The sequence below is a fragment of the Asterias rubens genome, chromosome 6, assembly GCF_902459465.1.
Source record: "Asterias rubens chromosome 6, eAstRub1.3, whole genome shotgun sequence".
NCBI lineage: Eukaryota > Metazoa > Echinodermata > Asteroidea > Forcipulatida > Asteriidae > Asterias > Asterias rubens.
The window spans coordinates 6,741,778-6,761,227 of record NC_047067.1 but is presented as its reverse complement, the minus strand read 5'-3'; the positions used below and the strand labels follow the sequence as shown (position 1 = coordinate 6,761,227).

The window sequence follows — 19,450 nt, the reverse complement described above, 5'->3', positions numbered from 1 at the left end:
TGCTTGAATTCGAGACCTCAGCTGAGGTCTCGAATTCAATTCAAAGTTGAGCGAGAAATTACTTCTTCCACAAATTGCTTGTTACCAAGTAAGCTTGTATTCCATCAATTATTTTGAGTAATAATTAATAGTAAGCTTTTATGCCAACAATTATTTTGAGTAATAATCAACAGTGTCGCGTGCCTTTAAAGAGCCAATAAAGGATGATCTCAATATGTCAAGTATTACCTTTTTATGGCCAAATAGACATCGCAGATACCGGTTAATAACCATTTTACTCTCAAAATTTGCATTTAGTACTAAATATCTCGAGTTAAACTTGCACCCGGCCGCGCGGCTTTTTCAGCCGAGAGTCAAAAACGGCTTATCTATTATAATGACCCTGGACGCCAGTGACGAATTTCCCCTATTGGTTTTGAACAGCATTTCCACACCAAATAGCCGCCACTAACGTCACGATCCCTTTGTCGCGCGGGTTTGTTTGACCCCACGTTTTTCAGAAATTTGGCTTGGAGCTTTCTGGAGAAAACCCATTTTTACCATGTTTTAACGTGAGGTAAGAGACTCGTTATATTTTTTATGTTTCTTGGATGGACCCCAGCTATTAGAAAACTGTAACATCTACATATTTGAGATCATCCTTTATTGGCTGTTTAAAATACAAATACAAATCCTTCCACCATGACACACTTGGCTGTTGGACGAGAGGAAGGGGTTCAAGTCCCACCCTCTTACACTCCAAACAAACTGAATACTTTAGACAGATTTTTTTGATTGAAGAATTTTCTTTCACTATTATTATTATATCTTTCTCGGCCTAATTTCATAGCTCAATTTTCATAGCTCTAGTTTCTACTTCATACCTCTAATTTCGCCTCTAGGTGCTTCAACAGAAAATACTGCTCAGCATATTTTGGCCACAGCACCTTTGTAACCCCTTACATATTCTGTCAAGAAATAGTTGTCAGACTTCAAGGAAGCTCTGCAGGGAACAATACTGAGTGCTTTAAAGGCAGTGGACACTATTGGCAATTACTCAAAATAATTATTAGCATAAAACCTTACTTGATAACAAGTAATGAGCGGAGGTTAATAGTATAAAGTGATGTAGTTTTCGAGAAAGAAGTAATTTTCCACAAATTGGATTTCGAGACCTCAAGTTCTAAATCTGAGGTCTCGAAGTCAAGCATCTGAAAGCACACAACTTCAGTTTGACAAGGGTGTTTCTTCTTTCATTATTATCTCGCAACTTCGACGACCAATTAAGCTCAAATTTTTACAGGGTTATTATTATGTATATGTTGAGATACACCAAGTGAGAAGACTTGGTCTTGGACAATTACCAATAGTGTCCAGTGTCTTTAAGACACCCATCTGGTGTAATAAAGTGTTATTGACCCAATTCACCTGACGTCACCATCAGAATAATATTGGATGCGCCATATTGGTGGTCAATGTCACTGTGCGCTATTCAGTGAAGTGCGCATTTTAAGCGAGGCGGCGTTACATGTAAACCAATTAACCACGTTGTGAGCGTGGCAGAGTCGACGCGTGTGAAGAGCGTGCAAGGGGTCCAAGTAGAACTCAGTATTATTATTATTATTAGCAGCAGTGGAACCCTTGTATAAAAAAGGCATTCATCCCCAATTTGCATCAAACGACACTACCAGTTAATTTTCACAGAAAATTAACACCACAATTACCGACTTTTCTTGTCGACACTCGAAGTGTGCAAAGATAAAAAGAACCATAAATCATCTATAACCTTATACACAATAATGGTCTTAAAAAACATTGATAATGAAATTTTCAATAATAATCTGTCTCCGATGCTTCATTTGTTTGAGGTAATCGTCTGTAAGTTCTTTGTATGCCCGTCAACACAGCGTCCAGATTGAACATTTTAAACATGATCTTTTTAAAAGAGAAATGTTTTCCTCCTTCAAATAAAATTGCAAAGTTCTGTTGCTTTAGTCCGGTGACAGGATCCGTTGTTTCAAAGTAAGTCAGGTCAGAGTATGCTGCACGGTAAGGGTATATCGTCCATGGCTTGCTCCATGTCTTGCATCCGTCGCGACTGATTCGAATGGACATATTCTCCCGGATTGAAGACGAGGCCGGATTTGAGAAAGCTACCCAGGTATTTTGAGTCTCCGTTCGGTGGGGAGCTGGAAAGCCTGTCAAGCTGGCCTGTGAATAAAGAGACAATAAGGCAATTTAATGAAAAGTCTGAGACAATTTTACGGGCAACCAGTTCCTAGGTATGTCCAAGAAGAACAAATTATTCACATCAGTTTTCATAAAATTTCATAAAAGACAGTTACAAAACTAAATCATTGCTACTCCCAGAGTGATACTTTTGCATGCAGTTCAATCAGCATTTTTTTGAGGTATGGCGGACACTAAAGGAGTGCACTGTTTGGTTTAAAAATAATACTAATAAATAATAAATAATTCTTATATAGCGCACTTCATAACTGAAAGAAATACCAATGCACTTTACAAAAACCAAAAGGCACATAGTAAAGCAACCAATTTACAAAAAATACACTAACAAAAGGATTAAACCAAACAGTAGGCAATAGAAAACAAATGGGATTTGAGCAGAGTTTTGAATTGGTTTGGATGTCTACAGACAAATTTACCCAAACCCAATAGTGTCATATAACTGTGTCTGCCATACCTCAAAACGGCTAATCGGTTTTCTCCAAGTTGAAGTTAAAAGTTGCAGTGTGTCACATCGTTCCAAGCTTAGAATAAAGCTTTTGGAATTGCTTTTTGTCCTAAATCTCTGCAAAGCAAAGTGTATGGTTGAGAAGAAGCACAAAGTCTTACTTCTACTCAAACCACCTCAAACTGAGATTGCTTGCTGTCAAAACAATCTACCAATACTGAAAAAAATCCCCCCCCCCCCAACAAAAAAAAAACACCCCAACTTGTCCTCACCTGACACCCTCCTGCTTTTGATGGTATCGTCTCATTTTCCACTATTTTATATCCAGGCTCAATGAGTTCAGATGCTAGTTTGCCCTTAGAGAAGGTATACCCATCATCCATGCTGACGGCTTGAACCCTAGGAAGGTCCTGATGGAGGGTTCTTGCGTTCAGCACTAACTCACCATCCTGAAGCTCTACAATCTAGATCCAGAGGGAAATGTTACAACAGAGAAGTCAGAAAGAATTTTGAATCACCATTTTGAGAAGTTTCCACAGATCAGAAAGAATTTGAATCACTTTACAAACAGAGAAGTTGGAAACAATTTTGAATCACTATTTTGAGTCAAGATTCTGTAAATGTTAAAAATATTTTTACTGTTATGATCGTGTCCGTTAAAGCAAATGTTCATGTTATGGACAAAAAACATGAATTGAATTCTTCAGTAGAAGGCAGAGCTGTGTATTGTGAGAGTAGCGACAAAGAGGAACCAGGGGTGGACTTCACAAAGAGTTGAGACTAGTCTCATCTTGAGACTAGTCCTAACTTAGGACTAGCCATGCATTTTTAATATCTCCTAGGACTAGTCCTAAGTTAGGACTAGTCATAAGTGAAATCGACCCCAGTTTTGTTTTCTTTGGTTACATGTACGTGGTTGCTGGGCATGGTTTTTGGTTCCAATGCAGCACAATCCAAATGCACAGTCTAGTATGGCATCCTGCAATCGCCCATGGGACCCTGGCTTCTAATCGCAAGTTCTCACAACTCTCTCAATATACGGCTCTGGTAGTAGTTGAAGTTTGAACGTTGCATCCGTCTTTAATATGCGCAGCTGTTATCATGTAAAGCAACATTATCTATTGCATGAATAAATACCAATCAATAAATACTCAACTCACACGATGTGTAATGCAAGTTATGCATTATTTTTAGTAGTATTTCTGTGCATGCAGTAAGGGTACGCTTGGTAAATAATTAATCAAGTTTCAGACCCAGGTAATAGACCCTTCCCATGAAGCACACAGCGCGTGCGCACTAACATTTTGGTTGGCAAAATGAGGGAAAATCACGCTGTTTTGTACATGGCTAATGGCTGCGTGACGCAGACGCGATTGCGCGTCTGCTTAGTGGCGTCTGCTTAGTGCACAACTCTATGGTGTTTGCCAACCAATAGGGTCTGTACGCATGCGTAAATGTAATTAGCATATTTCATGGGAAGGGTCCAATGTTAAAAAGTTGCTGCGATTTGATCATCACATGATCATCATTCATGAGCCTTGAAGCATAATGCCCACAGCCGCACCCTTAGCATCAGCATCAGCATCAGCTGCAGCCAAAGCCGCAGGGGAAAGTAGCCTGGCGCCTTCGTCGTGTACTATGGCCTTGTCCAAATTGGCGGCTGCAGCTACAGCTACGACTGTTGCTAAAGGTTGTTGCCGAGGACGTCCTAAACTTAAACGCCATTCACGCAGAAATCTAACCGTAGCCGTAGCTGTAGCCGCCAAATCGGACATGGCCTTAATATTAGAAATAGCATTGACTGTTAATAACTTGAGCGTGATAATAGTCTACTAGACAAGAGTGCTTAGAGACTTCTGAAGGTGGTTGGCGCTATATAAATACACTTGTTATTAAGATGCAAGGGCAGTGTCACAAGAACCAATTTAAGACAACCAGTTCCAGGCCGTCTCCAAGAACAGAATCCATTCATACTTGAATGTCCACAAAATAGTCTTAGGGATCGTGTTGGAGGACACTATTTGGAAAATTACGCATGGGCTACCTAAAGCCTGGTTCATACTTCCTGCGAATGCGAATGCGCAGCGAATTTGACGTCACAACTCTACTTTGGCAACGATATTCGCAAGTGAGTCGAGCAAAGTTGAACTGCTGCGAATTATTTGTTGCGAAATTTGTGACGTCAACAACATTCGTATTGCATTCCCATTCGCAGGAAGTATGAACCGGGCTTTAGTAGTCTTGTAGCAGGCACTGCAGTTGGTTGCCTCCAACTGCCTCTTGTGACAAGGCCCTAAACTGCATGGTTAACGGAACGGGATGGATCTTCAGAGAGCACCTCTCAGGGTTGGATTTGGAAGGAAGGTGTTAAATCAGTGCAAGAGACCACGGGGAACAAGACCAACAAGGTGTTTGGAGAAATAATAAACCGTCATATACAACTGAGCAAATGATTGAAAATGAACTGGGATGGAGGGAACAAGCAAGACGGGGCAGATTTTGAAAAAGCGACAAATTATTAAAGCTCTAAGTCAAACGAAGTAGAAAGAAATACAAAGCAGCCTGCCTTGAACTCTCAGTATGGAAGAATGTTTTGATGGAACCACTCTGTAGCGGGATGTTTTGGTGTTAAAGTTACAATAAACTACCCATAACCACTTTTTGTTGGCTTGAAGATTGTATCTGCATAAAGAGGTTTAACTGGTTTGAATTTTACCGCATAATAATAATAATAACAAACCGTTGAAGTCCCAAATCGAAACAAACGTACTTATCAGCAGTCACTAAATACTTTGCTTAACTAGCTGGAACCTTTCTGTTATCATATAAAGACAGAGAGTCAGTGTTAACCAGTGTTGATGTCAAGCTTAGCATCAATTCATTAATTGAAGGAAAATATGGAGTACAACGATTTTTAGTAAATAATTTCCACACAAAAAGTCAAGTCGACTGTTTTACATTCTGTAACAGTGATGATTTTGAATAATCAGAAAGAAGTGTTGACTGTGTACAGTGCAGATTAACTCACAACATCAAACCGAAGGGTGGTATAGTTTATCTATCATTCAAAAACCATAGTGGAAGTTATTGAATAGTCAGACAGTAGGAGGGTTGACTGTGTACAGTGCAGATGAACTCACAACATCATACTGAAGGGGTACAGTTTATCTATCATTCAAAAACCATAGTGGATGGTATTGAATGGTCAGACAGTAGGAGGGTTGACTGTGTACTGTGTAGATGAATTGACAACATGTTATCAGACTGCAGGCAGGTATGGTTTAGATCAATCATTCAAAACCACAGTGAGTGATAATGAATGGTCAGACAGTAGGAGGGTTCACTATGTATGTATTCACAATATGATATCAAACTGCAGGCAGTTATGGTTTAGATCTATCATTCAAATCCACCATGGTTGATATTGAATGGTCGGACAGTTAATAGCAAAAAATGAAACAGGTATGGATGCAACTCAAGCGCAAAGAAATGAAACATACCATAGCTTCATTGCTATGAATGGCCAATCCAGTGGGGTCCTTTCCATGAGGTATTTGACCCCCGACCTTCCATGTTACACCATCATCGTCACTGTACAACACATTGGCGTAATTTGTGTTGTTGTGGAAATTTTCACTGCCGTCTGTTTGATGCATAAAGAGGGGGTGGATAGAAACAGGGTACGAGAAGAGACACGGAAGATTGACAAGGAGAAAGAGGAAACGATTTGAGAGGAAGGAAGATGAGGCAAGGGTGGATAAATATGAGGCAAAACAAGAACAAGACATGTGGAATGATAAGACAAAACCAATGAAGTCAAGGCGTAAATATGGAATATATAAATGGGATAAATAAAGGTGTGGGAAACCGATGACAATGAATAGGGTGTTTATATGCACACAAAATGGAGAACATGGTGAACAGTAAGCAATGGTGCGTTTTGTAATCAACACAAATCAATGCATGCCCAATTTAAGAATAACAACAGGGTACACATGCAAGTGGTCGATCATACAGAAAGAATGTTAATACATGTGAATGGATACATGAAAAAAGCAGCAGCATATTTAGGCGATGATGACCACACAAAGGTGGAAAATGTGGATCAAAACCGGGAGGAAAATGCACCAATTTGTACGAGTAACATTACAGACATTGTGTGAATAACACAAGGAGAGTTGTTAAAGATGGGTGGATCAGTCATTTAGGGTAGAGGAGGGTCAAAGATGGACAGACGGTGGGTGGGGAGTTAAGACATACAATGAGGATCAACGATGGCGCATCAAACAAAATCCAAGAACATGATGATCAGATTTGAGGGATGGTCAAAGAGAGACAGACAATAGATGGGAGAGTTAAAAATAAAACGAAGATCAACGATCGTGTATCAAACACAAAACAAGAGCAAATGACAATGAAATTTGAGGCAGGGTCGAAGATGGACAGAAAAACCAAGAACATAATATAATAATGATGCAACAAAAAGGAGGAAATGAATTTGAAGATTGGAAGCAACATGAAGGATAAACAAAGACCAAGAAGGGGAAACGGCGGGGAGGAGGGGGGTGGGAGAAAAGTGTATAAAAACAACATGGTTCGGTTAGTCAGCTATGGCAGAACACACCACAATGTACACAATATAATAAAGGACCCATACCATCGCTTCAGACGTATGGATGGGACGCCACGTTCGGTCAAAATCAAATTGAATGTGTCCGCCCATGTGCCACGTGAGGCCATGGTCGTTGCTTATCATCACGCTAGCGTGGTTGGTGGTGTTGTAAAAATTATCGAGATCATCTGTGGGTGGCGAAGGAGGGAAAGGAGAACGATCATTGTTTTATTAGTAATACCTTTCTGCCTTTTAAACCCTAGACATTTCCCGCTCATTTTATGCATATTGGCAAGGCCGATTAAAGAGATACACCGGCTACGTTTTGACTTATTTGGGCTACATGAAACATGACTTCAAAGGTTTTCCAGGAATGAAGAACGGTTCTTTAGAAAAATTATCAAATTTTGCAGTTTTCAAGCATTTTTCAAAAAACAAAGATCACGTGGGTGGTTTGAACCCTGATCTACGAAGTTAGTCGATTAAAGTGAATTACTGAAACAAATTTTGCCTTGGGTGCCATTTTTCATACAAAGCGCTGGAAATCTACCAATGGTGGGAACAATAAGGGTGATGAATATTGGTTAACAAAACTCATGTTACCCTCCACACTGTGCGTCAATGTATCACATCACATGATTGGTTCTCGACCAATAAAACGTCACAATCTGCTACAGTAGTACAGCAACCCTCAATGGTTAATACAGAAGTTATGAATTAACCCAGCGGGCTAACTTGTGCTGAAACTTTACAGTTTTGCTGTTAGCTGTCACCTTTACAAAGCTTTGGCTTAACTTGTGGTATTTCTGGTTTAAAAAAATTGCAAACCACCACCAGCGACATTAAATTTGTTATGTGCCTTTCACCATTTCTCTTAAAAAGGTCGCCTAAAGCACGTCTGATACTTCTTTCTTGTACTAAGGGCAAGGGCAAGACAGTTTTCCTTTAAAGACACAGGACACCTTTGGTAATTGTCAAAGACCAGTCTTCACAGTTGGTGTATCTCAACATATGCATAAAATAACAAACCTGTGAAAATTTGAGCTCGATTGGTCGTCGGAGTTGCGAGATAACTATGAATAAAAAAACACCCTCGCCACACAAAGTTTTGTGCTTTCAGTTGCTTGATTTCGAGACCTCAAGTTCTACACTTGAGGTTTCGAAATCAAATTCGTGGAAAATTACTTCTTTCTCGAAAACTACGTCACTTCACAGGGAGCAGTTTCTCACATCGTTTTATACTATCAACCTCTCCCCATTACTTGTACCAAGTGAGGTTTTATGCTGATAGTTATTTTGAGTAATTACCAATAGCGTCCACTGCCTTTAAAAATGGAGCACCGCTATGATTGAAATACAGATTTGAAATACTTCAAAGTGTACCAAGGCAATTTACCAGAAGCATGAAGGCAATAATCTTTACATCATTTTAGTAAAGAAACCAAGGGTGGCTCATAAAAGTGAAATAAAGACCAATTAAATAAATATGATTTAACTCACTCAGTAAAGCGCCATATTTATCTTTTACAAAGTAGTTTCCAGGAACTATAAGTCGCCCTGAGGCAGTTTGTATTCCATGGCCAGGACCTGTTTGGATCAAAATGTAAGAAAAATAATAAAAAAAGTTAAAAATACTTTACAAACGTCAAAACGTCAAAACCCCAAACTAAACAGGTGGGGCGTATCGGCGTTTATTTTGACAAAATTGCTGCCCTATTTTCTTTACTTTTACTCTTTTAAAGGGAAGGTACACGTTCGGTAATTACTCAAAACAAATGTTAACTTAAAAAACGACTTGGTAACAAGCATTTGAGAGCTGTTGATAGCATAAAACATTGTGAGAAACGGCTCCTTCTGAAGTAGCATAGATTTTGAAATAGAGGTAATTTCTCACAAAAATAATAAAAGACTTCTAGCTAGAAGTCTTTTATTCCTATATGAAAGCACACAAATTCGTCCAACAGGGGTGTTTTTTCTTTCATTGTTTTCTCCCACCTCCGATGACCAATTGAGCTGAAATTTTCACAGGTTTGTTATTTTATGCATATGCTGAGATACACCAAGTGAGAACACTGGTCTTTGACAATTACCGATAGTATACCTTCCCTTTAAATAAAGATGTGGTGTAGCCAAGTTATTATTGGCTAAAATTACTGTCGCCAATGTTACACATAGCCCTCGGAGGCCATTGCCTCTCTGTTATTCAATAGTTACCCACAGACGTCAAATACGGGTGCCCCTTAGCAAAATGAAAATGGTCATGCACTCTCAAAGATGAAATTTCGGGTCTGTGCCACTTAATTCTTCACTCTCTGAGAATCAATAAACCGTGCAGGCTTTTTAATCTCAATATGGCATTACAGGTTTTAAATCTGGGCTACTAAAACTTTCATGGGCGAGTAAAATGCACAGTTTACTATACTTTATAAAAAAAACTCCAGCGCAATTATGAAGTTTTGTTGGCTCTTCTTTTTTCTCTAATGTTTGCCTCAATTTAGGTTTTAGTCATGTTTTTATTGTAGAATGCAGTCCTGTATTGTAAGCGCCTTGATAAGTTTTAGATTGTATTTTAATCAAAACATACTTTGTATTGTCCTGTTGCTGCCAATAAATCAATAAATAAATGAAGGCCAGGAGAATTATTGAAGAAATGCTCACATACCTGACGCATAAATTCCCGGCGGCGAAGACATCTTCCTCAGAGTACCATCTGTGATATCACTGGGCGGAGTCCACGTCAAACCATTATCAAAACTCTGAAATCAAATTAAGAACACAAGGCATTCAGTGGGGCAGGCTGATGGGGCCTGGCAGAGCTCTGATCCCCACCAACTGGCCAGGCGACGTGGCCCCGAGCCAAGGGAGGTCTGAGCAGGCACACGGGGTGAGGGTCCGCTTAGGTCACCAGCCCACCTAAAAACTGGCATCTAGCACCATCATTAGCAGAAACAGACAGCCGATGATGCACTTTAATGTCTTAAATTAAATAGCTTTACACAAAAAAAACTTTTCAATGTTCTGTTGTTGGTTCCTTTAGTGACTGTTGGCACGGAGTCAGTTATACGATCAAGCAGTGCCAGTACTAAATCTAAATTAAAATCATATAGTCGGCAAAGCATCCTAATGGAAGCATCTCAACAACTTTTTGCGGAAAAGCAACTGTCCCGCTATCCAAACTTAAGCGGTAACTTGTGATCAAACACGTCATTGTACCAGACAATAATCGAATCTAACACACAATGGCTTATTGCAACAGGTTCTCGGGACCTGAGCATTTCAATTTTATTTCAGGGATTACTTAGTCTTACCCTAGTCACCATGACTTGTTGTTGGACACGGCCTTCTTTGATCATGTCCCACTGGTCAAGGTTGGCTGGTATCGCTATAAAGACTAAAACAATAGCCTCTATTTCTCTGTCAACGATAGCAGTCGGATTCATTAACCTGGAATTGAAAAGTAACCACAAGATTTTGTTAGTGCAAAGTCAATGCCAAACGTCAGTATTTAACACAGTGCTAACTAATAAAACCAACACTGAACATGGCCCACTGTGACTTTGTTCTGTTTTGTTCACTTAAACTATTTCTGTGACGTCAACCTATTGTTGAGAGTATAGATTATTTTTTACTTCGTTACGAATCTACACTTAAGTGTAGATTTGTAACATAATCTACAGATGAGTGTAGGTTCATTACAAACTTAAGTAAATAGTTCAACTTGAAAATTACTGTCTTTCCAAACTGAAAGATAGCGTGAAGTGCAACAAAACATAGCTGAAAATATGTTATCTTTCAATTTACAAAAACATTTTCCAGTTGAGAAAAATCACTTTAGTATCAAATTTTTGTTTAGCTGAGGAAACTGGCGCTGTACTCGATAATGTTGCAAGCACTAAGATGCCTGCCTATGTTTTGTAAAATAGTTGTAAAATGTGACCAACCGCCGTTTGACAACTTATACGAAATTAGATAGAAATAAGATAGACCAACTAGTGTTATTATAATTGACAAATCCAATTCATTGAAACTGTTACATAACCCATGGGGTAAATAGTTTAAGTCAGAGAATAGACTCTAAAGTGTAGATTCCTGAATACAATGTACTCGCCTTCAGCTCGTACATTCTATTCACGAATCTACACTTTCTCGTCCATTCTATTCTCCTTAACTTATTTCCAAAGTGTTCGCAAATGAATTAGATGCATTTCATACGAGAGAGCAAGGCAATTTTCAGTTTACAAAGGAACATTCAAACTCTGTGGGATTTTTGTTTGATGGGGCACAAAGGCCAAGCCCAGGGCGTCTAGACCAGAAAATGCATACGTTCAAAAGAGGGGTGAGAACTGATAAGAACATAGCTTGTACGCATGTACCCCCTAATGCGTGGATGGTACTCCAGAAAAAAAACCTTAAATCCACAGGTTGATCAGGGCCCATTTCATAAAGCAGTTTTCAGCAGATGATTCTGCTTAGCATATTTCTTTGCTAGGCAAGAATTAACTGGGGTACCAGTCGCATCAATGTAAAATGTATGGTATTTTGGCAGGTAACCTATTTCTGCTAAGCAATATATTTCTGTGCTTAGAAAGTTTTCCTGCCAATAATTATGCTTTAAGAGATCGGGCCCTCTTGTGATTCAACCCTACATTCTAGAGCTGATGTGTTAAACGCTAGAAAAATATACTTGCATGACAGTTAATATTATTCATGATTTATTAAAATACTGCAATAGACCGTATTGACATCACCGTTCAAATATCTGCCCCACAACATGGCGTCTGTGCGCGTGTGCGTGCGTATGTGCTAGCATTTGCCGTAGAAATCAAACCGGGACTCCTGCGTGCTGCGCCCATACGGCTTGCCCTACAAGATGGTGAATTTCATAGCAAAAAAAGGGTTATTCAATACGATCTATACAGAGACTAAAAGCCAAAATGAAACATTCAATAAATATTACATAACATGAAACAAAGTAAATATCAAATAACTGTTAGTAAAAAAATATAAACATAAGCAATAAATTTGTGATCCAGTATAAAATATAAAAATTCTTTTGATTAGATTAGAATTCATCCATTGCTCATGATCCAAAGAGCCTCAACACAAGATAACAGTATTGAAGCGGGAACAAATTTAGCATAATTTAGTTACCCAATATGGCCATTATTGTTATTTAAATTACACAGCTACAATGTAAAAAAAAAATGGCAAAAAAAAAACAGATGGCAAATCACAGTTGGCAAACTGATTAACACATTTAATAGACAACATCTATTTACATTAAAACAATTAACTACTGTAAAAGACAACTGCCATTGGGAATCAGCCAGATGTTCACAAAATGCAAACAAGGGACGGAATAGTGGAACGATTGTATCTTTTGGTACTGCACTTGGGTATGTGAAGCCCTGTCACTGTACTAACTCGTAACTACAGGGGGAGCATGATCCTAAACTTAGCGGATCCAAGAAAGTTATTACCAAACTTTGCAGCGGGTACCATAAACAACCCAATAAAAAAAAGGTCTTTATTCCCAGGTTTCTGCCAACAATGGTTGGTGCTGGAAAACCCGCCCATCACTCAAGATTCCCCTATTAAGTAGGGTAGTACTACCCCTTGAAGAATGTATCTGTTTCCGGCCACCACACATTTTCAAAATTTTTAAATTACACCTTACGATTTCCTTTCAAAGGTTTAAAAAAAATTCAAATTGGGTATTTACCAGGGGTGCGTTCCACTCGCGCAAACGACTTGCAACTGTTCGCGCAAACGTTTTTTATCTTTTGAACGATTGGTGCGTATACGCGATGTCAACATGGCGGCGTCCCGAAATGAAGATGGCGCGCACCATACGTAGTTTTTTGCTGCAATAGTCCTCTTTTTGACATCATTACATCAACTAATTAACTTTGTTATTCCAAATCTGCATTATCATCCACCGAAAATACAATGTAAGTATGTTTGCGTGACAAAGAAATAATACCATATGCTTGTCCGCCATTTTAAAAACCACTCGCCAACACCTCAGAAGTATGTTCGCCTAAAGTTGCCAACGTTCGCCAACGAACAACTCGTTCCACTTGAAATTGTTGGCGAACGTGCGCAACTGTTGGCAACGTTTGCGCGAGTGGAACGTTCCCCTGTAAAAATTGTATCAGAAGCCATTAATTTTGAGCACTTCTTCGATTGTAACTGATCCATCTCGCAATGGTTTCAAGTGAAATACTTGTCCACCACTAAAGAAATCCTGAGCAAAATTTCATTCCTGATGCCATTATTTCATATCTGAAAGTACTTTACCTGTAGCCAGGCTTGGTAGCAATGAGGATAATATCACCCCACTCCACCTCCCAATCGCTCCTCTTGCCTCGTCTAACGATGAGATCCATTGCACCTATGTCCCAATGTGTCTCCTTCCGTGCTTCACAAAATGCTAGAAACATGTCCTGATGATGCACCAAGGCAGGTATTCTGCAGGGAAAGAACACAAGAAAAGACTTGAAAAATCACTGACAATTTTAAAACCTAACAAACCAAATCCTCAAAAATCCTTTAAAGGACATTCTCCGACTTGGTTTATAAATGATACGGTCATGCTGGAATGCTGGCAAAGTACTGTCGATCACAAGGGTGGACAAGTTATACTTAAAAAAGGAACGTTACAGAATTTGTAAGAAAACAAAATCGTGAAGATCGCAGATTTACATAAAACTTACACGGTCTAATGATGATGATAGTAGAAACGTCCCTTGAAATATTTCTGCCCGAAATGCCATAATTGATGAGAAATAAATAATTTAACTTTGCATTTGGAGTTTTTGCTCAGTGAGCGTTTTATTCAATTTTTGTTTGCATCAATGTCATGCAAAATGTGTAATCGTTTTTTCACTATTATCTCGTGACCCAGATGGTTGATCGATCTCAAACTTCTACAGGTTTGTCAGTTTATATATATGGTGGATTACATAAAAGTGCTTACACTGCCAGCAACTGTTTTGTTAGCAAAAACCAATTCTGTAATGTTCCTTTAAAGCCATTGGACACTTTCGGTACAGAAACAAAAATAAAAGTTCACAGATTTACAAATAATTTACAGGGTTTACAAAAGGTAATAGTGAAAGACTTCTCTTGAAATATTATTCCATGAAATGCTTTACTTTTTGAGAAAACATTAAAAAAAAATTAATTCTCGATAGCGAGAATTACAGATTTATTTTAAACACATGTCATGACACGGCGAAATTTGCGGAAACCAAGGGTGGGTTTTCCCGTTATTTTCTCCCGACTCCGATGACCGATTGAGCCTAAATTTTCACAGGTTTGTTATTTTATATATATAAGTTGTGATACACGAAGTGTGGGACTTGGACAATACTGTTTACCGAAGGTGTCCAATGGCTTTAAGTATGATTTACTTGGACCATCAAGTACGAGTACAAGTGTACGAGTACAGAGTAGCCTAACACCTAAGTACCAAGTCAAGTAATTGGATCTCTGAGTACAAGTACGAGTAGGATTACTTAAAATAAAATGTTTTTTTAATGATTTCTAAACAATAATTGCATGTTATGATAACAATAACTTAACCATGAATACATCATCTATAGACAATTTCAATTTTACTCTTGTCAGAGCTTTCTTCCTATATTCAATGAATAACACAAAATTAAGTGCTTTCAGATGCTTGATTTATGAGGTCTCAAAATCAAATTCAAAAATTTTAGTGGAAAATTACTTCTTTCTCGAAAACTACATGTACGTTACTTCAGAGGGAGCCAGTTCTCACAATGTTTCAACCGCTCTCCATTCCTTGTTACCAAGTAAGGTTTTATGCTAATAATTACTTTGAGTAATTACCAATAGTGTCCAGTGCCTTTAAGGCATATATAAACAGTTCCACTAGGTATTTCTCTTTAACAACATTTCAAAGGTTTACTCACCTGAATGTGTTATAACCTGAGAACCCACGTTTATAAATTGCTGTAATGAGAAAGAAACAAGTTGCAAATTATATTACACTTTATGTTCCCAGAAGATTTGAAAAATAGATTTTCAGAATGTAAGAATAATTTAGGGTTGAACAAAGAAAGTTGAAAAGAGCAGGACTTGAACCTGCGTCTTTGGGATTAACGTGACTGCAGGACCTATATCTGTCAACTGAACTATAATAATAGTAATATTTGAGTTTATAGCGCTTTTTCACTCCCGAACGGGTGTCTCAAAGCGCTTCAAATTATTACCCCTGGTCACTGGGCCTTAATTCACTCCTTAAACCATCTCAGCTCCCTGGGGAGTATACAGCCTCATGCAACAAATGCGCTACTCGGCTAAATCAATCACAAGAACCATCTCTGCCCTCACAGGTCCCCATTTACCCCTGGGTGCAGAGACGCAATAATAGTTAAGTGTCTTGCTCAGGGACACAAGTGTCACGACCGACAGAATCAGCAGAGCTTGAATTCGGTGCTCTTAACCGCTCAGCCACGACACCCCACTATCCAGCCCTACTAATAATAACAATTTCTTATATGATAAGCGCATTTCACAATAAACCGTATCAATGCGCTTTACATTAGTCCCCTGGTCATTGGGCCAATAACATCCCTTTCATCTTTCTCGGCTCCCTATGGGGGAGTATACAGCCCCGAGCTGTCGTGGCGCTCCGGAGGCTAATCTTGGTGATCTCCCTATTTTGTCAATATCATTGTTCATGGGAAAACAGTTGTCCCCTCAGTGACAAACACTTAGGGACTCCACCAGAATAAACATTACATGTTATGAGCTCTATTAAAAGGTAACTGCGATTTTTAAAAACTATTTTTCCATTAACACTTAGGCCCTATTTGTTTAAAATACACCCACATTAGATTATCTATTAAAGCAAACAGCATCAAGAAGACCAAGTAACTGGGGCGCTGTATTCATTTTTTTCGCAATTTGTCATAATCGGTCGTACTAGCACAACCGATAATGACAAATTTCGACAAAAAATGCGTATACGGCACCCTAGTTACTGGGTCTACTTAACAAGAGCTCTGAAATAGCCAGCCTACTGGGCCCAATTTCACAGAGCTGCTAAGCACAACAATTTGCTTAGCATGAAATGTTCGCCTTAAATAGGATTACCAACCAAATTTCCACATGATTTCCAGGCTTTATAAACAACAGCTGAATACCAGTAACAAGCAATATGCAACAAACGGAAATTTTGTTGGTAATCATGTTTTTATCAGGACAGAAATTTCATGCTAAGCGAATTTTTGCGCTTAGAAGGTCTATGAAGTTGGGCCATGGTCAAGTACCAGCAACACGACAGCGCTACCTTTCACGCTTACTTTTTGACTTACTCTCTAAATCTGTCTCAAATGGTTGAGTAATGGTGTACACAGGCATTACGGGCTTCTTGATCAAAGCCTCCTTAGCTTTGATATTGAAATTGGCCTCTAGCGGCTTCTGTAGTTTGATGAGGAGCACTATCACAGCACAAACACACAGCGTAATAAAGAGTAGCTGCTTGCTTGGCCTCAAATTGACTAACAACGTTTTGATGGTCATTTTCAGAACTCGTAGTAGCATCGCAATAAACAAGTGATTGCAAAACCTGTCCCCTCACCTGAAAAACAATAAAAAATAAGTGTAAGTGCGTACCAGTAGACGGATAACTTTCCGTATGGTGCCACCACTTTTTGCACTCATTTAAAAAAAAAGGGATAGCTCATTGAGGTAAATTCGATACTATATTATTTCATATCGAATGAAAAAGTGGTGGTGCCATACGAAAACTTTTCCTAGAAGACATCATGGTTGCTGAGTGACAAGTTTTAGATGTGTTAGGTTCAACTTCAAGATCCTTTACAAAAAATTGTTAATATGTTTTTCGTATTCGCACTTTTTTCAAACATTATGTTTCTGAAGTATATGTTTCTGAACAATAAAATAATTGTTTTAGTAATTGTTTTTAACGATTTATATGTTTAAAAAAATAAATAAAGTTGTGTGGGGGTGACTCCGCCTACCCCTTTTGTGACGTCAATCGAGGCAGACTTTGCCTCGATCGAACATCGAACACACGCGCGTGCAAGTACATTCAAGTCCTAGTCATGAGTTTGTACGTTTTGAATAAGTTTTTTTCTTGCATTTTTCCGGCAATGTCGACCAGGTGTATTGCTGCTGGATGCAGAAAAACAACTAAAGATGGGGTCAGTTTGCAAGTCTTTTTCAGCGCTGTGCGGCAAACACTTCGAGCCGTCACGCCTGGAGAATCCGGAATACACTACACATTTTGACATGATGAGAAAAGTTTTTTCTAAAACATGACGCCATCCCAAAAAACATTTCCAGCTAGTGGGGAAGTCGAAGAAGCTACCTGAAAGACGTAACGAACCTAAAGGAGCATTTGCCTAACATGAAAAAAATCTGGTATTGTTTCAACTTTGAGGGCATGTTTTTAGCTTGCGCCAAGCGTCAATACCTTGTGTTGGCACTGCATGCAATTCATCGCGCCTTGATTGACGTCACGAACAGCGCCCTCTCGGGTCGGGCTTACTTTCAAATTTGACAATAACATGGCAACTAATTTTTTTAAACCTTAGTTATTTGGTTAATCATATTCCACTCATCAAATCACATACTTTAGTGACAAAGCTGTTTTTTTACAAAATTAAACTTCCAGGTGACTTTAATTATTAATTAATTGGCCCCAAAGCCTAGCAAGCATGGGGTTCAGACATACGCTCCACTGCCTGTGTAAATTCACCAATTAGGTTTTGGTTCGCCAAGGACGCGGTAAAAACGTCATGTTTGAAGGCAGCGCGTAGAAAATGAACACGAGAGATAGGTCTTAAACGCGCTAAATGTCATGTGCCAACGGCCGCAGCGCACAGAAAATGACCATGGCCACATGGGAGATAGGCCAATATAAGGTTTATCGCGATTCAGAACCACAAAGCACAATGCGTTATGCTTTTATGGGTAGTAGGCAGAGGGCGCATTGGACATTGCAGTGTATGTTGTCATGCCGGGTGTGCACACGCATGGCCTACATCTTTGCGTGTGTTCAACAGCGCCCTCTCTTGGTATTTTGTTACTTCGCGATATTAAACCATATCCATGTAAACCTAAGTCAGTACAGAGTCTAACCCGTATTTCCGTTTTTCGTGTAATAGCACGAATTTGCATCATCACCAGATTTTATTTTCCGTGTATAGCTAGAAGTTCCTGCCATTGCACGAATTGAAAACTGCGATAGCTAATGCGGCCAAAACGCCTTACCCACGGGACTTGTCTAAAAATGATCTACGCACAAATAATCCCTAAGTTGCCGACATTTTTTGATGTCTACCTACAGCAGGTAGGTGCTAATTTTATTATTTACAGTTGGAGTTTCGCTGATATTTTCAATGGAAAATAAATTGCTGAATAAATCAATTTTGGGAACATTAGTATTGAAGTCATGATATTTTCAGTTAACTTTTTTTTATTACTTTTTTTAAAGTTTTATTAATTAATGACTTGGCAACTAATTTATTTCTAACCAAGGTAGTCCGTCTCCACATTTTGTTTTCATTGACTCAGCACTGTAAAATCATGGCGGACGCTGAGAAGACCGGTGCGTACAAATTTAGACGATTCTACGAAAAACGACAATGCACTGAATAAGTTTATTCTAACGGAAATTAGACTTTGATTTGTAACTGCAAGTACGCATGGCCAATCTAGTTACTAATATAATTCTATATCTGTGCAATGAATATGATGAGACTTGTTGGCAATAACTAACCACTTATAATAATATAGTTGGTATTTCAATCCTTCAAATCAGTGGTTAGAATGAAGAATATGATTATGTATGATGAGAATACCAAGCCATCCATCCATCCATTTGATTTTGAACTGAACTGAACATGCTGAACTGATTAATTAAGGAACTTCACTCTTTTTTCAAAAAAAGAGAGATTTATAATATTACCATGCAATTACTAGTGATGGTTAAAGTGTAATTGAAGGCCTAAGTGCACTTAAAACAAAAGAAGGTCCCAAAAGAAATCGTGAATATAGAAATACAGAGACAAAAATAAACCTTACTTTTTATGAAATAACAAGCACACAACTATCATTCCATCCACAGCAGCCGGCAGGCGAAGAGTGAAATAGGTCAACAACAC

The 19,450-nt window shown here is 38.8% G+C and overlaps 1 protein-coding gene across 3 annotated transcripts; it reads right to left on the bottom strand.

Moving 5' to 3' along the window:
- Positions 1-1,294: 1,294 nt before the first annotated feature.
- LOC117291792 (sialidase-4-like) lies at positions 1,295-19,436 on the bottom strand. Of its 3 annotated transcripts, none has more exons than XM_033773704.1 (10): positions 19,371-19,436; positions 16,634-16,899; positions 15,227-15,266; positions 13,587-13,757; positions 10,595-10,730; positions 9,949-10,042; positions 8,787-8,873; positions 7,332-7,474; positions 2,947-3,138; positions 1,295-2,190 (listed from the first exon to the last, which is right to left on the bottom strand). In XM_033773704.1, the coding sequence occupies exons 2-10, from the start codon at positions 16,860-16,862 to the stop codon at positions 1,810-1,812; spliced, it is 1,473 nt and encodes a 490-aa protein (XP_033629595.1). In that variant the 5' UTR covers positions 16,863-16,899; positions 19,371-19,436; the 3' UTR covers positions 1,295-1,809. The 3 variants fall into 3 exon arrangements, with proteins under 3 accessions (XP_033629595.1, XP_033629594.1, XP_033629596.1); XM_033773703.1 differs by lacking the exon at positions 7,332-7,474 and adding an exon at positions 6,175-6,317; XM_033773705.1 differs by lacking the exons at positions 7,332-7,474; positions 19,371-19,436 and adding exons at positions 6,175-6,317; positions 18,821-19,027.
- Positions 19,437-19,450: the final 14 nt, after the last annotated feature.